This window comes from Myotis daubentonii, chromosome 2 (genome assembly GCF_963259705.1).
Source record: "Myotis daubentonii chromosome 2, mMyoDau2.1, whole genome shotgun sequence".
Taxonomy (NCBI): Eukaryota; Metazoa; Chordata; class Mammalia; order Chiroptera; family Vespertilionidae; genus Myotis; species Myotis daubentonii.
The window spans coordinates 102,354,981-102,375,420 of record NC_081841.1 but is presented as its reverse complement, the minus strand read 5'-3'; the positions used below and the strand labels follow the sequence as shown (position 1 = coordinate 102,375,420).

The following is a 20,440-nucleotide window of genomic DNA, read 5'->3' as shown; positions in this document are numbered from 1 at the left end:
TGCCTGGGCCTAAAGCGAAGCCCACGATCGTGGGGCCGCTGCAGCTGTGGGTCCCTGCTGCCCGGGCTGGACGCCTAGGCCAGAGGCGTCAGGCCTGGGCAAGGGGCCGATCCTGCGATTGGAGGGTGATGGGGGTCAATGCCTGAGGGCTCCCAGTATGTGAGAGGGGGCAGGCTGGGCTGAGGGACACCCCCCCCCACACACACACACACACCCAGTGCACGAATTTCGTGCACCGGGCACCTAGTAGATATATAAGCTTTTAAAAACGCTGTAGCCTTAGTTTTTTGTGCATCTTCAGTCTACAAAAGGCAGGGAACCCGAACATGCTAACAGACCTCCTGGAAATAGACACCAAACTTTTTGATATGCTAGTCTGGGTCAGGCCTAGGTACAGCTGCGGTTGAAGAATATGTTAGGTTTTTCTTATTTCTCTCAGTAGAACTGTTCTTTTTCGGGAATTGGTTCTTTGGTAGTTCTTTATGGACATCAGTTATGGGATGTTAGAGGAACTAAGCAGAGTCTCAGTTCAGTTACTAATTATTTTGATAGCAGTGAGATAAAAATTTCACATTGTTAGTAAATTTTTAAAAAATATGTTAAAATTGTTAGTAATTTTTTTAAAATATAAATTTTTTTAAAACGTATTTTGAGTGTTGATTTCAGAAAGAGGAAGGGAGAGGGAGAGATAGAAACATCAATGATGAGAGAATCATCAATTGGTTGCCTCCTGCACGCCCCCTACTGGAGATTGAGCCTACAACCCAGCATGTGCCCTGAACAGGAATCTCCTGGTTCATAGGTTGATGCTCATCCACTGACCCACACTGGGCGGGAATCGTTGTTAGGAATATTCACTTAGCTATAATACATACAATAATTTAATACAGGCATACCTCGTTTTATTGCGTGTTGCTTTATTGTGCTTTACAGATGCTGCAGGGTTTTTTGTTTGTACAAATTGAAGGCAAATCCTCCACCAGCAAAACGATTACAACTCACTTTATTGTGAGACTTGCTTTATTGTGGTGGTCTGGAACCAAACCCACATATCTCTGAGGTCTGCCTGTGTATAGTTGAAATATTGCAAACTCTTCTTTCATTTATAGGTAGATAAAGTCCAAGCAGTTATGTCTAGTTTATAAAGTTCTGTTTTCCAGTGTGCTTATTAATATTTGAGCTACTAATTTAATAATTTCCAAAGTGTCTTAGGCCTATATTGTGAAAGATAATTTGAAAAATATGTATGTTTTGTGAAGGTGATGTTTATTTATTTTTTTAAATATATATTTTATTGATTTTTTACGGGGAAGAAGGGAGAGGGATAGAGAGTTAGAAACATCGATGAGAGAGAAACATCGATCAGCTGCCTCCTGCACGCCCCCCAGTGAGGATGTGCCCGCAACCAAGGTACATGCCCTTGACCGGAATCGAACCTGGGACCCTTGAGTCCGCAGGCCGACGCTCTATCCACTGAGCCAAACCGGTTCGGCAGGTGATGTTTATTGATATAAACACCTCAAAGTAACTATTAATTATTAAAAATAAAAAATGGTAAATTATAAAATAGAATTTTTATATCCCATTTGAACAGCTGTATGATTAACAGCCTAATCTTTCAGTAGTTTCTCAATTAAAAATGTTGAAATTCAGCCCTAGCTAGTTTGGCTCAGTGGATAGAGTGTTGGCCTGCGGACCGAAGGGTTCTGGGTTCAATTTCGGTGAAGGGCACATACCTTAGTTGCAGGTTCCTCCCTGGCCCAGGCCTTGGTCGGATTCGTGCAGGAGGCAACCAATTGATGTGTTTCTCTCACACCAATATTTCTCTCTGTCTTTCCCTCTCTCTTCCACTCTCTCTAAAAATCAATGAAAAAATATCTTCGGCCAAGGATTAAAAATAAATAAGTTGAAATTTAAGTAGAAATGGTTATTATCTAAACTCAGTACTAATTAATATTTAGTTCATTTGTTCATTCAGTAAATATTATCTACTATGTGCCAGATACTGTTAGTTGTTAAACAGTCTCTGTAAACAATGGCAGGTTAGAGTCTACTTCTGGGTTGTAAATTCGTTCAAGGCAAGGACCATGTCTTTAGCAGTCTTTGAATTCCCTTGTGCAAAGTTGACACTCACCTAATGTTTGTCCAGTTAAATTGTTACTTATGTTCTGGTTATCCATTGCTGAGAAACTAACCACCCCAAATACACTGACATAAAACAAGTATTTGGTTCTGCTCATGGATTCTGTGAGTCAGGGATTCAGACAGGACGCCACAGCTATGGCTTGTCTTTATTACGTTAGTATATCTAGGCCACAGCTTAGAAGAACTGAAAGACAGGTATTGCAACAGTTGGAACTGGAGAAGCTACTTCCAAGATGTCTTCTTTATTCACATCTGGCACCTTGATGGAGATAACCAGCAGCATGGCTCAGCTAGGACTTGTCAGCTGCAGAGCCTAAAGGTAGCCTCTCCAGCGTGGTGGCCTCACTGTATGTCAAGTTCTTACATGATGCTCAGTGTTCCATTGAATAAGGCAGAAGCTGCATGGCCTTGTATGATTTAGCCTTGAAGCCATACAACCATCTCTACTTTATTTGAAGCAGTCCTCCTAGATCAGGGGTGGGCAAACTTTTTGATTTAAGGGCTACAATGGGTTCTTAAACTGGACCGGAGGGCTGGAACAAAAGCATGGATGGAATGTTTGTGTGAACTAATATAAATTCAAAGTAAACATCATTACATAAAAGGGTACGGTCTTTTTTTTCAGTAGTTTTATTCATTTCAAATGGGCCGAATTCGGCCCGCGGGCCGTAGTTTGCCCACGGCTGTCCTAGATGCAAGAAGAGGCTTCAATTTGTGATGATAGCCATGTTTTAAAACTAACACACACTAGTAACAAAAGTGATGTCATGAGGCACAGAATACGATTATGACTGTGGCTCATCTCTGAAAACCTCTCACTCATTTGTTAGGAATTGATAAGTTTCATTGAAATGAATAGAATTTTAGCCCTGACCAGTGTGGCTCATTGGATAGAGCGTTGTCCCATGCACCAAAGGCTCATGGGTTCAGCTCCTGGTCAAGGGCACCTACCTGGGTTGCAGGTTCAATCCCCAGCCCCTGTTCAGGGTGAGTGCAGAAGGCAACCAATCGATGTGTCTCTCTCACATTGTTTCTCTTCCTCTCTTTCTCCTTCTTTCTCTCTCTCTCTCTCTCTCTCTCTCTCTCTCTCTCTCTCTCTCTCAGGCCTATATTGTGAAAAATAATTTGAAAAATATGTATGTTTTGTGAAGGTGATGTTTATTTATTTTTTTAAATATATATTTTATTGATTTTTTACGGGGAAGAAGGGAGAGGGATAGAGAGTTAGAAACATCGATGAGAGAGAAACATCGATCAGCTGCCTCCTGCACGCCCCCCAGTGAGGATGTGCCCGCAACCAAGGTACATGATTAACAGCCTAATCTTTCAGTAGTTTCTCAATTAAAAATGTTGAAATTCAGTATCCCTCCCTCCCTCCCTCCCTCCCACTCTTTTCTCTCTAAAAATCAATGGAATATGCATAGCATTTTATCACCAGCAAGTGATTCATTGTATAAAAGTTATGATATCATGTATCTTTGTTCTTGAATTTTTAGGATTTGGCCCACTGACTTTTCAGCTACAACTGAAAGTAAAATATTTATGAAAGATGAATGTGTTTTTAAATAAAATTACTAGTTATTAACAGATTATATTTAGTAAAACAATGAAGAATTTTAAGACATGAAAAAGTGCCCATCTTTGAAAGGAGACTTAAAGCTTTTAAGAAATATACTGTATATTGTACTAAGCATATTACATTTTAGTATTCCTTTGTGAAATTCTGCCAAACACCATCAACTATAAAACATCCCTCCTCCCCTGCTTTACCCCTCACTCCTGCCTCACCCTCGACAGTTTAACATGTAAAGCTTATGGGAATTGTAAATATTTTTTGTTGTTAAATTGAGCATTGTGTCTAGTTTATGACAAGGTTCAGGACCACTTTATTTTCCTCTTTAAAAATCGTAACAATTTAACAGTCTGGTAAAAAGTGTGTACACTATAAAGAAAACCTTTAAAGAAGTCTTTTCCCATGCTGAGACCTTTCCTAGGTCATCAAATGGTGTTTTTGTTTTATTAATCCTTACCCTAGGATATTTTTTTATTGATATTTTTAGAGAGAGTTCAAGGGAAGTAGGGATGGGGGAGGAGGAGAGAGAGAGAGAGAGAGAGAGAGAGAGAGAGAGAGAGAGAGAGAGAGAGGAGAGAAACGTCAGTGTGAGAGAAACACATCAATTGGTTGCCTCCCACACGCTCCTCCACTGGGACCAGAGATGAACCTGCAACCCAAATACATGCCCTTGACTAGGAACCCAACCAGGGACGCTTCAGTGCATGGGCCAATGCTCTATCTACTGAGCCACAATAGCCAGGATTCATCCAATGGTTTTGAAGTCTTTATGGGTCAGGATAGGCTGAGGCAAGATTGCTCTTTTACTTTCACATTTTAGCTTGGAGGAAAGTTTGAGTTGGCACATTTTTAAAAATATATTTTTATTGACTTCATAGAGGAAGGGAGAGGGAAAGAGATAGAAAACATTAATGATGAGAGAGAATCATTGACTGGCTTCATCCTTCACGCCCCTCACTGGGGATCAAGCCCATAACCCAGGCATGTGTCCTTGACCCTTCAATATCAGGCCAAAGCTCTATCCACTGAGCCAAACCAGCAAGGGTGAGTTTGGCACATTCTTACCAGCATTCTTTTCTCATATATAATGTAAAAAACAGATACATATATTTGCAAATCGTGTATCTGATAAGAGTCTAGTATCCAGACTATATAGAGTTCTTACAGTTAATAAAAAGTCAAATCATTCAGTTTTTTTGTTGTTTGTTTATTGTTTATCCTCACCTAAGGATATATTTTCCATTGATTTTTTTCGAGAAAGTGGGAAGGAGGGGGGAGAGAGAAAGAAACATTGATGTGAGAGAGACACATTGATTGGTTACCTCCTGTACATGCCTTGTCTGGGGGCTGGAGATCGAACCTGCAACCCAGGTACATAACTTTGACTTGGAATGGAATCCACGACCCTTCGGTGCTTAGGCCAACACTCTAACTGTCCAGGGCTCAAGTCATTCAATTTTAAGTGGACAAATTGTCTGAATAGATATTTCTCCAAGGATGATATTTGAATGGCCAATAAGCACATGAACAAATGTTCAAAATTATGTCTATTTTTATAATGGACTAGAGGCCCGTGCATGAATTTCGTGCAGGGGCGGGGGTGGGGGTTTCCCCTTAGCCCAGCCTGCACTCTCTCCAATCTGGGACCCCTTGGAGGATGTCTGATTCCAGGAATTGGGCCTAAACCTAGGCAGTCGGACATCCCTCTCACAAACCTGGACTGCTGGCTCCTAATCGCTCACCTGCCTGCCTGCCTGGTGGTCCCAAACTGCCCCCCCCCCCCCCCGAGCCGGCCTGATCGCCCCTCACTGCCTCTGTGTGCCGGACTGATTGCCCCTAACTGGCCCCCTGCCGGCCTGGTCACCCCCAACTGCTCCCTCCCTGCTGGCCTGGTCATTCCTCACTGGCCCCCCCCCCGCCAGCCTGGTCACCCCTTAAAGCCCCCCCTTTACCCAAGTGCCCCCCCTCTGGCCTAGTCATCCCTCACTGTCCTCTCTGCCAGCCTTATCATCCCCAACTGCCCCTCCTGCCAGTCTGGTAACCCCCAACTGCATCCTCCCACTGGCCTGCCCACCCCTAACTGCCCCCCCCCCCCCACCAGCCTGGTCGCCTCTTACTGTCCCCCCTTGCTGGCCTGGTCGCCCCCAACTCCCCCCTTCTGCTGGCCTGGTTGCTCCTAACTGCCCCCCCTGCCAGCCTGGTCACCTCTTACTGCCCCCCCCCTGTTGACCTGGTCATCCCCAACTGCCCCTCCCTGCCGGCCTGGTTGCCCCACACAGCCTGCTATTCAGTCATTTGGTCGTCTCTCACTAACCCCCCTGCCGGCCTGGTTATAGGCAGCCATCTTGTGAGGGTGTGAGGGTTAATTTTCATATTATCTCTTTATTATATAGGATTGTTGTGTTTTTGTCAGTTGCTAGCATTTTATGTATATTCTGGTTATAGACCCTTATTACATACACAGTTCTTAAATATTTTCTCGCAATCTATCGATTGTCTTTTCACTTTCCTATGTCCTTTCAAGGACAAACACGTTTAATTTTTATGAAGTTCAGTTTATCTATTTTTTCTTTGTTTTCTTGGCTTTGGTGTCATATCTAAGAAACTGTTGCCTACTCCAAGGTCACGAAGATTTACACCTAACACTTTTTTAGTTATAGCTCTTATATTTTGGTTTTTGATCCATTTTGAATTAATTGTGATTGGAGGACATGCTATGTACAACTGAATCCTTTCAATTTTATTGAGGCTCTTTTTTATGGCCTAGCACATGGTCTATCCTGGAAAATGCTTCATGTCCACCCCAGAAGAATGTGTATTCCACTCTTGATGGGTGAAGTGTTCTATAGATATCTGTTAGATTAATCTATTTTTTCTTGTTTTTATACCTAGTTGTTGTATCTATTATTGAAAGTAAAAATCTTAGATTACTATTGTTGAATTATTTATTTTAATTCTATAATTTAAAAAAATATTTTTATTGATTTCAGAGAGGAAGAGAGGGGGAGAGAGATAGAAACATCAATGATGAGAGAGAACCATTGATTGGCTGCCTCCTACACACCCCCTAATGGGGATCGAGCCCACAACCCAGGTATGTCCCCCGACCAGGAATTGGACCAGGACCTCCTGGTTCATAGGTCGACGCTCAACCACCAAGCCATGCCAGCCGGGCAATTCTATAATTTTTGCTTCATGTACTTAGGGATATGTTGTGGTTATGTTTATAATTGTCATAACTTGTTAATAAATTGAATCTTTCATATTTTAAAATGTTCTTTTCACTAGACATAATTTTTGTCTTAAAGTCTATTGTGTCTGAAATTAGTATACCCACATAGTCCTCTTTAAGATACTATTGGCGCCCTAGCTGGTTTGGTTCAGTGGATAGAGTGTAGGCCTGTGGACTGAAGGGTCCTGGGTTCGATTCCAATCAAGGGCACATGCCTAGGTGTGGGCTCAATCCCCAGTAGGGGGTGTGCAGGATGCAGCCAGTCAATGATTCTCTCTCATCATTGATGTTTCTATCTTTCTCTTCCTCTCCCTTTCTCTTTGAAATCAATAAAAAAATATATTTTTTAAAAGATACTATTTGCATGGTGTATCTTTGTTTCTCCTTTTAATTTTTACCTATTTGTGTCTTTGAATCTGATGTGTGTCTCTTGTAGTCAGTATATAGTTGATCATGTTTTCTTTTTAATCTGTTCTGCCAATCACTGACTTTTGATTGGAGTGTTTAATTTGTTTATATTTGATGTAATTACTGATAAGGTAAGATTTATGTCTGCCACTTTGCTATTTTCTATATCTCATTTTTATTTGTTTATCTATTCCTCCAGTTTTTCCCTCTTATGTTAAATAGATATTTTCTAGTATGTCATTTTAATTCCTTTGTCATTTCTGTTCATATATATACATTTTTTAATTTATTCCAGAGAGAGAGAGAGAGATGTGTGTGTGTGTGTGTATGTGTGTGTGTATATATATATATATATATATATATATATATATGGTTTATTTTGTTTTGTTAGTGGTTGTGCTAGGGATTACAATTAACATTGTAATTTCTAACAGTCTAGTTCAGATTAATATCAATTTAATTTCACTGGTATATAAAAACTCATATATAGCTCCATTCTTTCCTCCTGCCTATGTGCTGTTATAGTTATACAAATTACATCTTTATGCATTATATACCTGTCAAAACAGAATTATAATTATTATTTTTTGTGGTTGTCTTTTAAACCAGATAGGACAAAAGAAGAGCTATAAAAAAATACTTTTATGCTGTTTCCATATTTATCTATGTGACTTTCATCAGTGCTATTTATTTTTTCATGTGGATTGTGTTGCTGTCTAAATACCTTTCATATCAATCTGAAAGACTTTAGTATTTCTTGTATGGCAGATCTGCTAGTAACAAAATCTTTGTTTTTGTTTATCTGGAAATGTCTTCAGTTCTCCTGTTTTTGAAGGATAGTTTTGCTGGATATAGACTCCTTGGTTGAAAGTCTTGTGATTTTGTTGTTGTGTTTTCTTTTTCTTTTTAGCAGTTTGAATATGTCATCCATGCCTTCTGGTTTCCATGGTTTCTGAAGAGAAATCAGCCACCAATCTTATTGAGAGCCACTTCTATGTAATGAGATATTTCTCTCTTGCTGCTTTGAAGATTCATCATACTTGGGAAGATTTTGGTCATTTTGTGTTTAAATATTCTTTCTGCCCCTTTCTCTCTGACTTCTTGTGGCATTCCCATTATACATATCTAATATTTTTTATAGTGTCTCACAGGTTCTTGAGACTCTATCCATTCTTTTATTTGTTTTTTTCTTTCTGTTCCTCAGACTGGTAATCTCAATTGACCTAACTTCAAGTTCACCAATTCTTTCTTCTGCCTGTTCAAATCTGCTGTGAGTTCTTCATTTCATTTATTCATTTTTTTTAAATACAGCATTTCTATTTGGTTTTTATTATAACTTATATTTCTGTATTGATATTTTTATTTGGTAAAACAATCTGATATTTTCCTTAGGTTTTTAGACATGGTTTCTTTGTTCTTTGAAAACTTTTATAATATTTTATTTAAGTCATTGTTGTGGTAAGGCAAATGTCTGGGGACAGTTACTGATGACTGCTATTTTTCCTGTGTAGGGGCCATACTCATTTGTTTCTTTGGATGTTTTAAAAATTTTTTATTGAACACTCGACATTTTAAATAATGTAATATAGAAGCTCTGGAAATCAGATTCTTCTTCCTTTTTCAGGATTTGTTTTTGCTGTTTGTTGTCTGTTTGTTCAGTGACATTTCTAAACTAATTCTGCAAAATCTTTGCTCAGGTTATGGCCAGCTAATGGTCAGACAAATAATTCCTTAAATGCCTGTAACCAATAAATTTCCCAGTCTTTCTGAGGGACTCTGTGTTCATTGTGGGGCACATCTTCAACACTCAGGCAATAGACAATTCCTCCTTAGCCTTCATTCCTGGTTTTCACAAAATGTCAGGATTAGCCGGAAGTGAGAGCTTAGTGCCTTCTCTGTTATTTCAGATGCATGCACACAGCCTGGACATGTCAAAACCCCTATGGAAATTTCTATCCCTAGTGTTAAAAAACAACAGCAAGAACACTTTTGATTAGCCTTTTTTGCCCACCTTAGGCAGCCACAATCTTAAACAGTTGCCTCTGATTTTTTTACTGGGTGAGCTCCAAGTCAGGTTAGTTAAAAGACATCCTTGTGAGTGGGGTCTTTCCGGGAACCAACAGGTCAATTAATGACAATTATCTAGAAATGGGGCTTTGAAAGCATGCCAGTCTACCCTTCCAACTCTGATTATGGACAATTGTTTTTCCAGGCTTCTATGGAGCTAAGGAGATGGGGACGGAAACGGGGCAAGTTCAAATGCCGTAGAGCTCACTGTTTGTACTGAAATTTAGCCATTTTTTAATAAATGCACTTTGGCTTGCTACCGAACTCTGGCCAATTTCAAGATCTCAGAAGTAGTTGGGTGTAACAGTTTTTGCCAGTGTTCGCATTGCTTTATGAAGGAGAGGCTTTTCAGGTATCCTTAACCTACCATTTTCACTGGCATCACTTGAATTTATTTTTGCATATTTTAACCCATAACTTTTTATCATTTTTCTTTTTTGAAAATATATTTGTATTGATTTCAGAGAGGGAGAGGGAGAGAGAGATAGAAACATCAATGATGAGAGACAATCATCGATCAACTGCTTCCTACACATCCCACAGTGGGGACCGAGCCCGCAACCTGGCATGTGCCTTGACCAGGAATCGAACTGACTTTCTGGTTCATCAGTTGATGCTCAACCATTGAGCCACACAGGCCGGGCTCATTTTTCTTGTTTCTAAGATGCTCATATTATTTGATTTTCATTAAGTACTTGTCATTGTGCTGACACTTACCATGTTTCGAGTTGTATTTTACTTCTAACCATGCATTGTTTTATTTTACTTCTATTACAGCTGCCCCACCACTGACATTAATACTGCTACTAATAAGATAGTGTATTCTGTTACACTGTATATTTCCTAATGTGAATCATTGTTATATTGGGAAATGATGCCACTATATTGTAAGTTTTACGTAATTTTTTCTCCATAAGAAGAGCCAGACTAATGGGAATGGAAGTATAACCTTCAGCAGGAAAGGAAGAAGTTCCTCAGTTTGGCTCGGGTTGCTGTAAGAGCTTTTTGATTTTATTTTAAAAACTTAAAAAACATACCTGCAATAGAGCGCCCTCCCTAGGAAGGAAGGTACATACCATAAAAGTCAATCTATTTTTAAAGTGTACACGTTAGTAGTTTTTAGTATATTCACGGAAGTATGCAGTCATCATTACAAATTTTTAGACCATTTTCAACACTCCAAAAAGAAATCCCATCCCCATTAGCAGCCATTCCAATTCCCAGGTATACAGATTTTGCGTGGTCCTTCTCATTTCTCTTACTTAAGCCCTGTAATTCTTAGTGTTACGTTTTTGTAGATGCTTGTATTAAGGTAGCAGAAATGCTGGCGTTATAGTTTGGGCTTTTGCCCTCAGCATCAAAAGTATTCTTTCTGAGGTCACCATGACTTTTTTAATGCTTAATCAAACTAATGCTTTTTGATCTTTATCTTATTTGTCCCTTGTGTGGCATTTGTGTTATTGGCTACTTTTTCTTTGGTGACACTCCTGTCTCCCTTGATTACGTACTTTGAAGTCTTGCTCTCCTTGTCTCCTCTTGTCTAGTTGTTCTTTCTCAATCTACTCATCTGTTTCATCTTATTTAAATACTAGAGGTCCGGTGCACGAAGTTTGTGCACAGGTAGGGTCCCTAGGCCTGGCCGGTGGTCAAGGCTGATCTGTGGGGTAACCGGCAGGGTGATCGGGGGGGCGGTGGGGGCCTGCTGGCACCCGCCTTGGCTAGCCTGGCACTGCCTGCTTGCCGGCCCCATCCCCTGCTTGCACCACCTTGAGGGCGATTGGGGGACAGAGCTGACCCACTCACCAGCTGGCCCCAACCCCCAATCGCCCCACTGCTGCCATTGGTCACCTCCGTCTGCAGAGCGACCAGCAGGGCAATAGGGGGGTGGCGCCAGCCTGCTTGCCAGCTGGCCCCACCTCCTGCCACTGCCCACTCTCCAGCTGGCTCTGCCCCCTGCTGCCGCCTGTTGCCTCCCTCTGAAAGCTACCAGCAGGATGATATGGGGGTCCCCGTGGTACCCACCTTGGCTGGCCTGGGGCGTGTGGGTTGGGGGCAGCTCCTGCATTGAGTGTCTGCCCCCTGGTGGTCAGTGCACGTCATAGCGACTGGTCATTCTGCTGTTGGGTCAATTTGCATATTAGGCTTTTATTATATAGGATGGGTATTCTCAAAGGTTCTCTGTAGCCTTCTCCAGTGCTGGCTAAGATCACTCTTTCATATTTTCACATATTTTGAAGTATCTTTATTTAGTTCCTATTAGCAATTTGCTGCCCCATTGGGAATTTAAGTATACTTGTTTCTTTACCTCTCTAACAACTTTAGATTTTCTTTTTAAAATTTATTTTGCATTTTTAACAACAATAAGATAGGCTTTATAGTTATTTAGTTTGTAGGAGTTTTTTGTGTGTTAGCTAAGCTAATTCCCAGTGTTCACATTCTGTTTGTATTTCGCTTTCCTAGTCCATGTTCTTCATTGAAGACTAGCTATTGCCCATGTATATATTTGTGTATGATATACATTTTGGAACTTAAATGTTTATCTGTTTAGTCACAAATATTTTTTATGATCCAGTTTTGTCTCAATTTTTTATTGAAGAAAATATTTTTAAATGCATTTCTAATTAAATCTACTTACAAAAATAGTTTTTCAGTGATACAATTTTCAAACTTATTTGTCAAGCCCTTGTAGGAACATTCCCTAGAGTGCTGCACAGCAGTGCAGTAGGGAAAGTCAGTCACCTTCTTAATGAGGGGAATAGAAAATAACTAGTTGGAGAAAGTTGAGTAAAAACTTCCTAATGATTCTTTTCAAGAACTTGAAATCCAGTACTTAAATCTTTAGTTCATGAGGGAAATTTTATTTCTTAATACTTAAGAGATAGCTTTCCATTTTAATTTAATTTAATCCTATACTTAATTTTTATCAAAATGCTACATTTTTAAACAATATTGTCATTGAATGAAGATCTACGACCCTAGACATAAAATTGTGTCCCTGCTTACCCCAATATGAAAATACATGGTGTCTGAGCCATGTTGGGCTGTAGGGATGTGCATCTAGCTCTCCACTAATCCCCTTTCCTTCTCCCACTCTTCAAACTGGGTATTAGTCATGTTCTCCAGTAAACGGGTCAGATGGAAAAGACACTTCTAATATCTGTGTAAAACTTTATTTAAATGTTTAAACAAGCACCTTTGTGCCCTTTTGTTTGCTTAAATAAATAAAACAAGGTAATCGTTCTTATTTCTCAGTGCTTATGTAAGTTTCCCAAGTACTTGGAATATATTTTTAACTTGGATAGCATAACTGTAATTCCATTATTGCAATTCTAATTTTACAAACTAGGATATATGTTTTCTTTATTTCCTTCCATGTCTATTATACTAGTAAAGTTATTTGGGCCTTTGCTGTGTATTCCTACAAAGTGTAAACCTTAAAATGTTTTGCTATCATTAATGAGTAAATGTGTGACATCGGCCGTGATCCTGCAGAGGCATATGGGCATTAAGGTCTAAGAACTTAAGGGCTTATTGAGGAAGAAGAATATGATTTCCAGTCCTGTGCTTAAGTCAGTAAACCTATAGAAAGGGTTGTACTCAGAATTTCAGAATAATTCTTGCAGTATTGAGACACTATACTGTATACTATACTGGTGTATATGTTTCTGGTACTAATATATGCTCGAATTTTTACTGAAACATTCTTTGAGATATATACCAAACCATTGTTTATGCTGATGCCTTGTTTTAAATTCACTATGTGGAGTGATAAGAACTTACTTCAAGTGGAATTATGTACCCATATGGGCACCTCTAGGTGCTTTATGTAACAGAAGCCACTGCCATTCTTTTGTTGTGGTACGAGCCATTAATCACTTTGTTCCCCTTTCAAATAATCTGGAAACCACCTGATATTCTCTTTCTAGATGTCCTGGAGCTTCTCATCAGAGAGTTGCCCTAGAGAGAAGGAAAACCAGTAAAACTCAGACAGAGATTGAGAATGAAAATGGAACCACTATAATAGATCTTCCCAGTACCCTATCGCCTGAAACGGACTGCTCAGGGACAGGCACAGTGCCCACCGAACGGAACTTGACCTCTGCCTCTCTTCCTGTATGGACTGAGGAGCCTGGCCTGGACAACCCTGCCTTCGAGGAGAGCACCATTGCTGACAGTATGTGCTAGTCACCTTTCTTTTTATGTTTTCAATCAGACATTTACTTCCTTCCTACTTCTCCCTCCAATTTTCTCAACATGCATTTTTTTCCTCTTAAAAGAAATAATTTTATTGAGATAGGGTGTAATTTGAACAATTGGCATTTTAGAAACAGAGCATGACCTCTACCCTGGAGGAAGATGCTCCCACCCTCTTCTGTTGTAGTTCATGAATTCAATAGTCATTAACAGCTGCTTCTTGTTTGCTCCTATGTTCAGAGTTTGTTGCTTCTTGTCTAAGAAATCAGTAACATCAAGAATGACAAAAATAATACCTTGGATTAAGTGCTTACTCTGTGTCAGGCCCTGTGCCAAGCACTTCACATAAATTAACTGATTAAGTGCTTGTTACAGTATTAAGGGATTTTTTTTTTAATGGTGAGAAAATTGAGTCTTGAGATTAATTGGTCAAGCTCATACTGCCAAGAAATGGCTGGATATCTGTCTCTGAGGCCACACTTGTGACGACTGCACTCTGCTGTCAGCCACTACTCTGACTGTACAACCCACTAGGAGCAAACAGAAAGCCTGTAGTCCTAGACACTGGGCATATCTCGTAATTGGCCCTTGGTACTTACTTTTAAATATTTCCTTAAAAATTTTTCCCTTAAAATATTTTCCCTTAAAAATTTCAAATTTTACTAAACATTTCCAATTTTCCCTGCCACAGCTATAACTTTTTTCATCTCCCAAGGCTCAACACCCACCTCTTAGAGGTGATGTGATTACTCTGTCAGCATCTATGGTGATTACATACCACAGAGTTAGGCTTTTCCTTAAACTGCTTTGCATGTTCACAGTTTTTAATGGTTCAGACTTTCTCTTATAGTTAGGACAAGGTGACTGTCTTTTAATATTTCTTTATCAGATCATTGTGTCTTCCCTAGTGATCTGATACATAGTAGCTATTTGTTGGTTATATACTGATCACCTTTGAAAGAGGAAATGTTTAGATAATCTTAACGTATAGATATTTTTTGTCATTGAGCGTCGGCCTGCGGACTGAAAGGTCCCAGGTTCAATTCCGGTCAAGGGCATGTAGGAGATGTGCAGGAGGCGGCTGATCAATGTTTCTCTCTCATCGATGTTTCTAACTCTCTATCTCTCTCCCTTCCTCTCTGTAAAAAATCAATAAAATATAAAAAAAGATATTTTTTGTCGCTATCAATCATATATTAAAATAAGATGATTTATTTACCTGAAGAACATCAAAATATGAAACATTTATTTTCTTTCTTTTTTCTTTCTCATTTTTAACTTCACAGCCACACAACAGCCACCTAGTTTACCAGAAGGTGAAATCACCACGATTGAAATTCACCGATCTAATCCTTACATTCAGTTAGGAATTAGCATTGTGGGTGGCAATGAAACACCACTGATTAACATCGTTATCCAGGAAGTCTATCGGGATGGGATAATTGCCAGAGATGGAAGGCTCCTTGCTGGAGACCAGATTCTTCAGGTATCAATTTTAATTCTGTTAATTTGTATCATTTTGTTCTTATTCATAAATTTAAAACTTGAAAAATCATGGTACTGTGGAACCTAAATTATATGAAGGTGAGTTTTGCTGTTCTTATATGTAAAACATTAGAATTTTGTAATTTCTTCTGTTTCCCTATATACATGGAATGTATTTTTTTCTTCCTACCTTAATTTCCATCCCATATGTGTAACACATTTTACACATAAGGAAACACACTCAAACAAGTTCTATAATTGCTCTCGGTCATCCAGCTAGTACATAGCAGACCCGAGGATGCTAATTCAAGACTGTCACTAACCCTGTAATCCTAGCTGCTATTCTCTACTTAATGCTAATTGTAAGTTAATTTTAGGAATTCTGTACTTTAAAATGTCTCTAGAGTGGATTTCTTTGTAAATAATGATTGCATATCATTTTTCAATGTTAGTTTCCTTGGGAAATGTTACTAGTATTTCTATAAATGGGGTAGGGGGCAGAAGATAGTCACAGTATGGTCATAATTCTTTTTTTTTTTTTTTTAGGTCAACAACTATGATATTAGCAATGTGTCGCACAACTATGCCAGGGCTGTCCTTTCACAGCCCTGCAGCACCCTACAGCTCACTGTGCTTCGAGAGAGACGCTTCGGTAACCGAGTGAATAGCCATTCTGATGGGAACTCTCCACGAGAAGAGATTTTCAATGTGGTTCTTTATAAACGAGACTATGGTGAACAGCTCGGCATCAAACTTGTACGAAGGACAGATGAGCCAGGAGTTTTTATTCTTGACCTACTGGAAGGGGGGCTTGCGGCGCAGGACGGGAGGCTCAGCAGCAACGATCGCGTGCTCGCTATCAATGGGCATGACCTGAAGCACGGAACTCCTGAGTTGGCCGCCCAGATCATTCAGGTACACTTGAGATATGCATTCCTGATGCTTGGCCTTCATTACCATATATCAGTATTTTGTTTTCATCAGCCAATAACATAAGAATTTGGGCATATTTGATATTTCATTGAAAAAATCAAGCACAGCTATTTAAATTCTTCAAAACCCACAGTGGTATAACTTCATTATAGATAGATAGAATCTTTTCAAAGCATTGTGTTCCATGAACTTTAGGCTGGCTATTTATAGAGTGCAGTCTCTAAAGTTTCATTTCTCGTTTGCTCCCTTGGCTCCATCTAGCACTAAGCATAACATACGGTGTTGTCCACATATAACAAATGAGAAAAGTAAGGTTCAAAGGATCTGTGATTACCGAGGTTGTGACTTACCTCATCTCTTACCTTTCCATCTTCACTTTAACATACAGAAAAATAGAAAGTCGTTTTTTAATAAGAATAACTGTCATCCCTATAATGCCTTTTTTTTCATCTTAAGGAATTTAAAGCAATTCAAACACATAACTTTTCTCCTCACAGTATCCCTGTGAAAAAAGTAAGGATAGTTATCATCACAGAAAAACCATGTTTTTAGTAAGAGTATTAAACCAGATAAATTTAGAAAACCACCCAGAGAAGATTTCAGGTTCTGCAACATGCCATGGCATTTAACCCAATGTGGGTATCTCCTAAAGAGATCAGGGTGAAACAGAAGTGCCTTTTTTTTTTCTTTAAGTAAGCCCAGCAGAACACTCTAAAGCAGCGGTTCTCAACCTGTGGGTCGCGACCCCTTTGGCGGTTGAACGACCCTTTCACAGGGGTCGCCTAAGACCATCCTGCATAGCAGATATTTACATTATGATTCATAACAGTAGCAACATTACAGTTATGAAGTAGCAACGAAAATAATTTTATGGTTGGGTCACAACATGAGGAACTGTATTTAAAGGGCCAGAGGTTGAGAACCACTGCTCTAAAGGAAATCAAGAATTAATATAATTGAGCATCAGGAATTAAAGTAGGTGGATAGTCACTAAAAAATGTGTATACTACACAGGTATATAGGTACATATTTACACAAATACTTAACATATGCACTTACCTTATAAATTCTGAGTTTACAACTTTTTCTTTACGTCAACAGTATGTTGTGGACTTCTTATCATAACAGTAAGTGTAGATTCACATCATGATTTTTAATACCTGTGGGCATGTTGTGTTCTATAACTTATGTTTTGTTTTCAAGTTTAAGACATTTTGCTAAACTTCCTTCTGTAAAGATCAGACCATACTAATTTATACACCCAGTAACAAAGCATGCTACTTATTTATGAATCATGGGTATTGTCATTTGGGCATCCTGCATTTTAAAATACCTTGACTTTAACACAACTCTTTTGCTGTGTTTGAAACCCTGGAATATTACATGTGCAGTCTGTTTAAAGTTAGCCTAATTGCCTACTTCCATCACATGCAAAGAATTTTGTCTTTGAAGCAATCTAAGATCAATGGTTTGTTTCTGTTTAAAGTTTTGTAAACAGGGGTTTTCCAGTAAAATTGAAATACTGATTATGAAATATCTAGTAGTTATCAAGTGTTTAGCATAATGAAAATGATCCTGTACATTGAAATGAAGTCACAAAGGGAGCGTCTCACCACTTCACACTGTGTGATCTAATAATCTGAAGTGTCAGAATTCTAAGTATGAGAATTCTAAACATTCTACTTTGTTATTTATCCTTTAGAACAAGCCCCAGCCTCTGCTTTGGAAGTTTGGCTATATATTAACTGTTCTTTCAGTTATTCTAAAGAACTTGTCTGAAATTATTTAGTGCAATAAAATGCTTGAATAAGAATGATTTTCATTGGTATTTAAAGTTGGTTATCACTTATTTTCCAATTTAAGAACTAAAAATGGAGTAATTTCTTACATTATTGACTATAGTTATGAGGGAGTTCCCCTCTTTCTACCACAATTCCTTGAAAGTAGGCTATCCTATTTTCCCAGAGAAATAATAATAAAATTGGAAATTGTGGTCATGACCAAGAGTCAACATCAAATAAATTAGTCTTGTACATTAAAAGCAAAGATGAAATAATTTAAAATAAAAATTAAGTAACAAAGTATTTTAAAAATATACTAAATATGAATCTCTGTTTAAAATACAGATATATAGATAATAGACCTCTAAATTTAAAATAATCATCATAAACCTCTAAAGTAACTTACCATAATAAACCTTAGGGACATGTGACTGTGTCATACACATACTGTGTGTGTGTGTGTGTGTGTGTGTGTGTGTGTATGTATATATGTAGTCTTGTTATACAGGATCTCTATAATCATTCTTTTCAGGACTGTTCAAAAATTTGGTCCTATTTTGACTCAAACCTATCGCAAGCAAAAACAAAGCTGTGGGTAGTTTCATTGATTATTACTTCCAAAGTAGCCACCATAAAATTTATTTCAAAAGTCACAATGGATTTTAATTAAGCTTTGAATCATTTCTTCCTTTCTATCTTCTTTCCTTTGTTGTGACCCTCTCAGTGCCAGGGCTAGTATTGAAAGGGCAAAGAAGTATTTTTTAAAAAGTCATCTTACTGGTTTGGCTCAGTGGATAGAGCGTTGGCCTGTGGACTGAAGGGTCCCAGATTCGATTCCGATCAAGGACACCTGCCCGGGTTGTGGGCTCTATCTCCAGTAGGGGGCATGCAGGAGGCTGCTGATCAATAATTCTCTCTCATCATTGATGTTTCTATCTCCCTCTCCCTTCCTCTCTGAAATCAATAAAAAGTATATTTAAAAAAATAAAATGTTACCTTACCCTTCAAGAAATCAAGGGGAGATGAGAACACAGGCAGTTTTACTGCTTTGCCTTGGTTATATTGGAGGTGGAGTTGGGGAGGGCCTATCCAGGAGCTCTGTGTGTGTGATTCACCTGCAGAAGTTTTAAAATATTAACTCTTGAAATGATCCTCCTTCTTCCCCACCACCAGGTGCTTGCATTTACTACCCAAGCAAGGCTTTGGTATAACGATAAGTGCATTGGAAATTATACTGCCTATAATTTTTACAATGAGAAGCTTCATTAATGACTGGTGGTAATGTATGTGTGTTTCCTCCAGGCTAGTGGAGAAAGGGTCAATTTAACAATTGCTAGACCAGGGAAACCCCAGCCTGGTAACACTATCCGAGAAGCAGGAACTCAGAGCAGCAGCCAGCACCATGCGCAGCCACTGTATTACAGCAGACCCAGCTCACATAAGGTGAGGCGTTGTGTTTGTTTGTGTGTTTTAATTTATCCACCCTCAAAGGATCATTGTTACAAACTGGTAAAATTTAAATGAGGGCTATTATTCTGTTGGAGAATGTGAACATAGGTGTTGAGGAGGTGAAATGTGCATGTTTTGCTGCTTTGGAGAGTGACTCTGTTGTCTCAGTTCTTCAGACAATAGAGATGGTTCCTTAGTGAAGAAAGTCCCTCTGCCAGGTGATTGATGAGAAGTGTTTGATCTTCCAGAAAAAAATTTCTATTTAGTCTTTCTTGAAAGTGGGCTTTATCTTGGGTTGCTCATTTAAATGCAGCAGTTGGTTGTCTGACTGAAAAAGCAAAATGAAGACAGTGATGGACACGTCTATACTTCGCAATTGAGCAGGTTGCCTGCAACAACAGAATTAGATATGTGATTATTAAACGTATAAATCATACATTTTCATATGTACTAGTATGGCACTTTTTTTAATATTATAGCTTAATAGGAATACTACCCTAAATTATTTTAAATTCCCATATGTTGAGCATTTTTACAGCTTCATTAATATTTCACTGGTATTATAATATATTCCTAGGACATGTATATCTGTACTGAAAATTTTGATACTCTCTAACTTTAGTTCCAGAAATCAAAAAAGGGTGGTACTTCACTGCATTTTTTGTATTATTTACTTCATTGGATCCTTCACTTGAACTGAACTTCTGATTGGCCAGGATTTTTTCAACGATGACGTTCACCCAACTATGTGAAAATATAAGCTAAATGTGAGGTTCAAAAGTGACTTTCCTTAAGTAAAATTAAATTGCTTTATCAAACAAAAACTTATTCATTGGTCTGCTTAAAAACCATAGAAGTTGCCTGTGTGTTAAAATGGCTTAATGTAAGTACAGTATTTGAGAAAGTAATTACCTTTGGAATGTCACGGGCACCCTAAAAAAGCTTTGCTTAAAGACATGAATATTTTTGGCCCATCAAGTTTATCTGGTTTTCTGAGCTTAAGTATAGACTTGTCACTGATCTTTGGTTTACTTAATACGTACAGAAAATTATAACCACAGTCTTTGTTCTCATTTTTGAACAAAAACCAAAATGTATGAGGGAAACCTATAATTTTGCCTTCATAATGATGACTATGAAAAAGGAGTTAGTGTTTTGAACAGGAAATTTTAA

At 38.6% G+C, this 20,440-nt stretch overlaps 1 protein-coding gene across 9 annotated transcripts in view; it reads left to right on the top strand.

The window, feature by feature from the left end:
* The window catches only part of LNX2 (ligand of numb-protein X 2), an 82,746-nt gene that overhangs the window by 50,096 nt on the left and 12,210 nt on the right, over window positions 1-20,440 (top strand). For 7 of the 9 annotated variants that reach the window (XM_059684060.1, XM_059684055.1, XM_059684054.1 and 4 more), the window contains 5 exons: window positions 8,563-8,628; window positions 13,352-13,599; window positions 14,906-15,105; window positions 15,651-16,019; window positions 19,121-19,261. In XM_059684060.1, coding sequence (XP_059540043.1) covers window positions 8,563-8,628; window positions 13,352-13,599; window positions 14,906-15,105; window positions 15,651-16,019; window positions 19,121-19,261 — 1,024 coding nt within the window. The remainder of the gene's footprint in view (window positions 1-8,562; window positions 8,629-13,351; window positions 13,600-14,905; window positions 15,106-15,650; window positions 16,020-19,120; window positions 19,262-20,440) is intronic. The other 2 variants (XM_059684062.1, XM_059684061.1) reach the window with 2 other exon arrangements.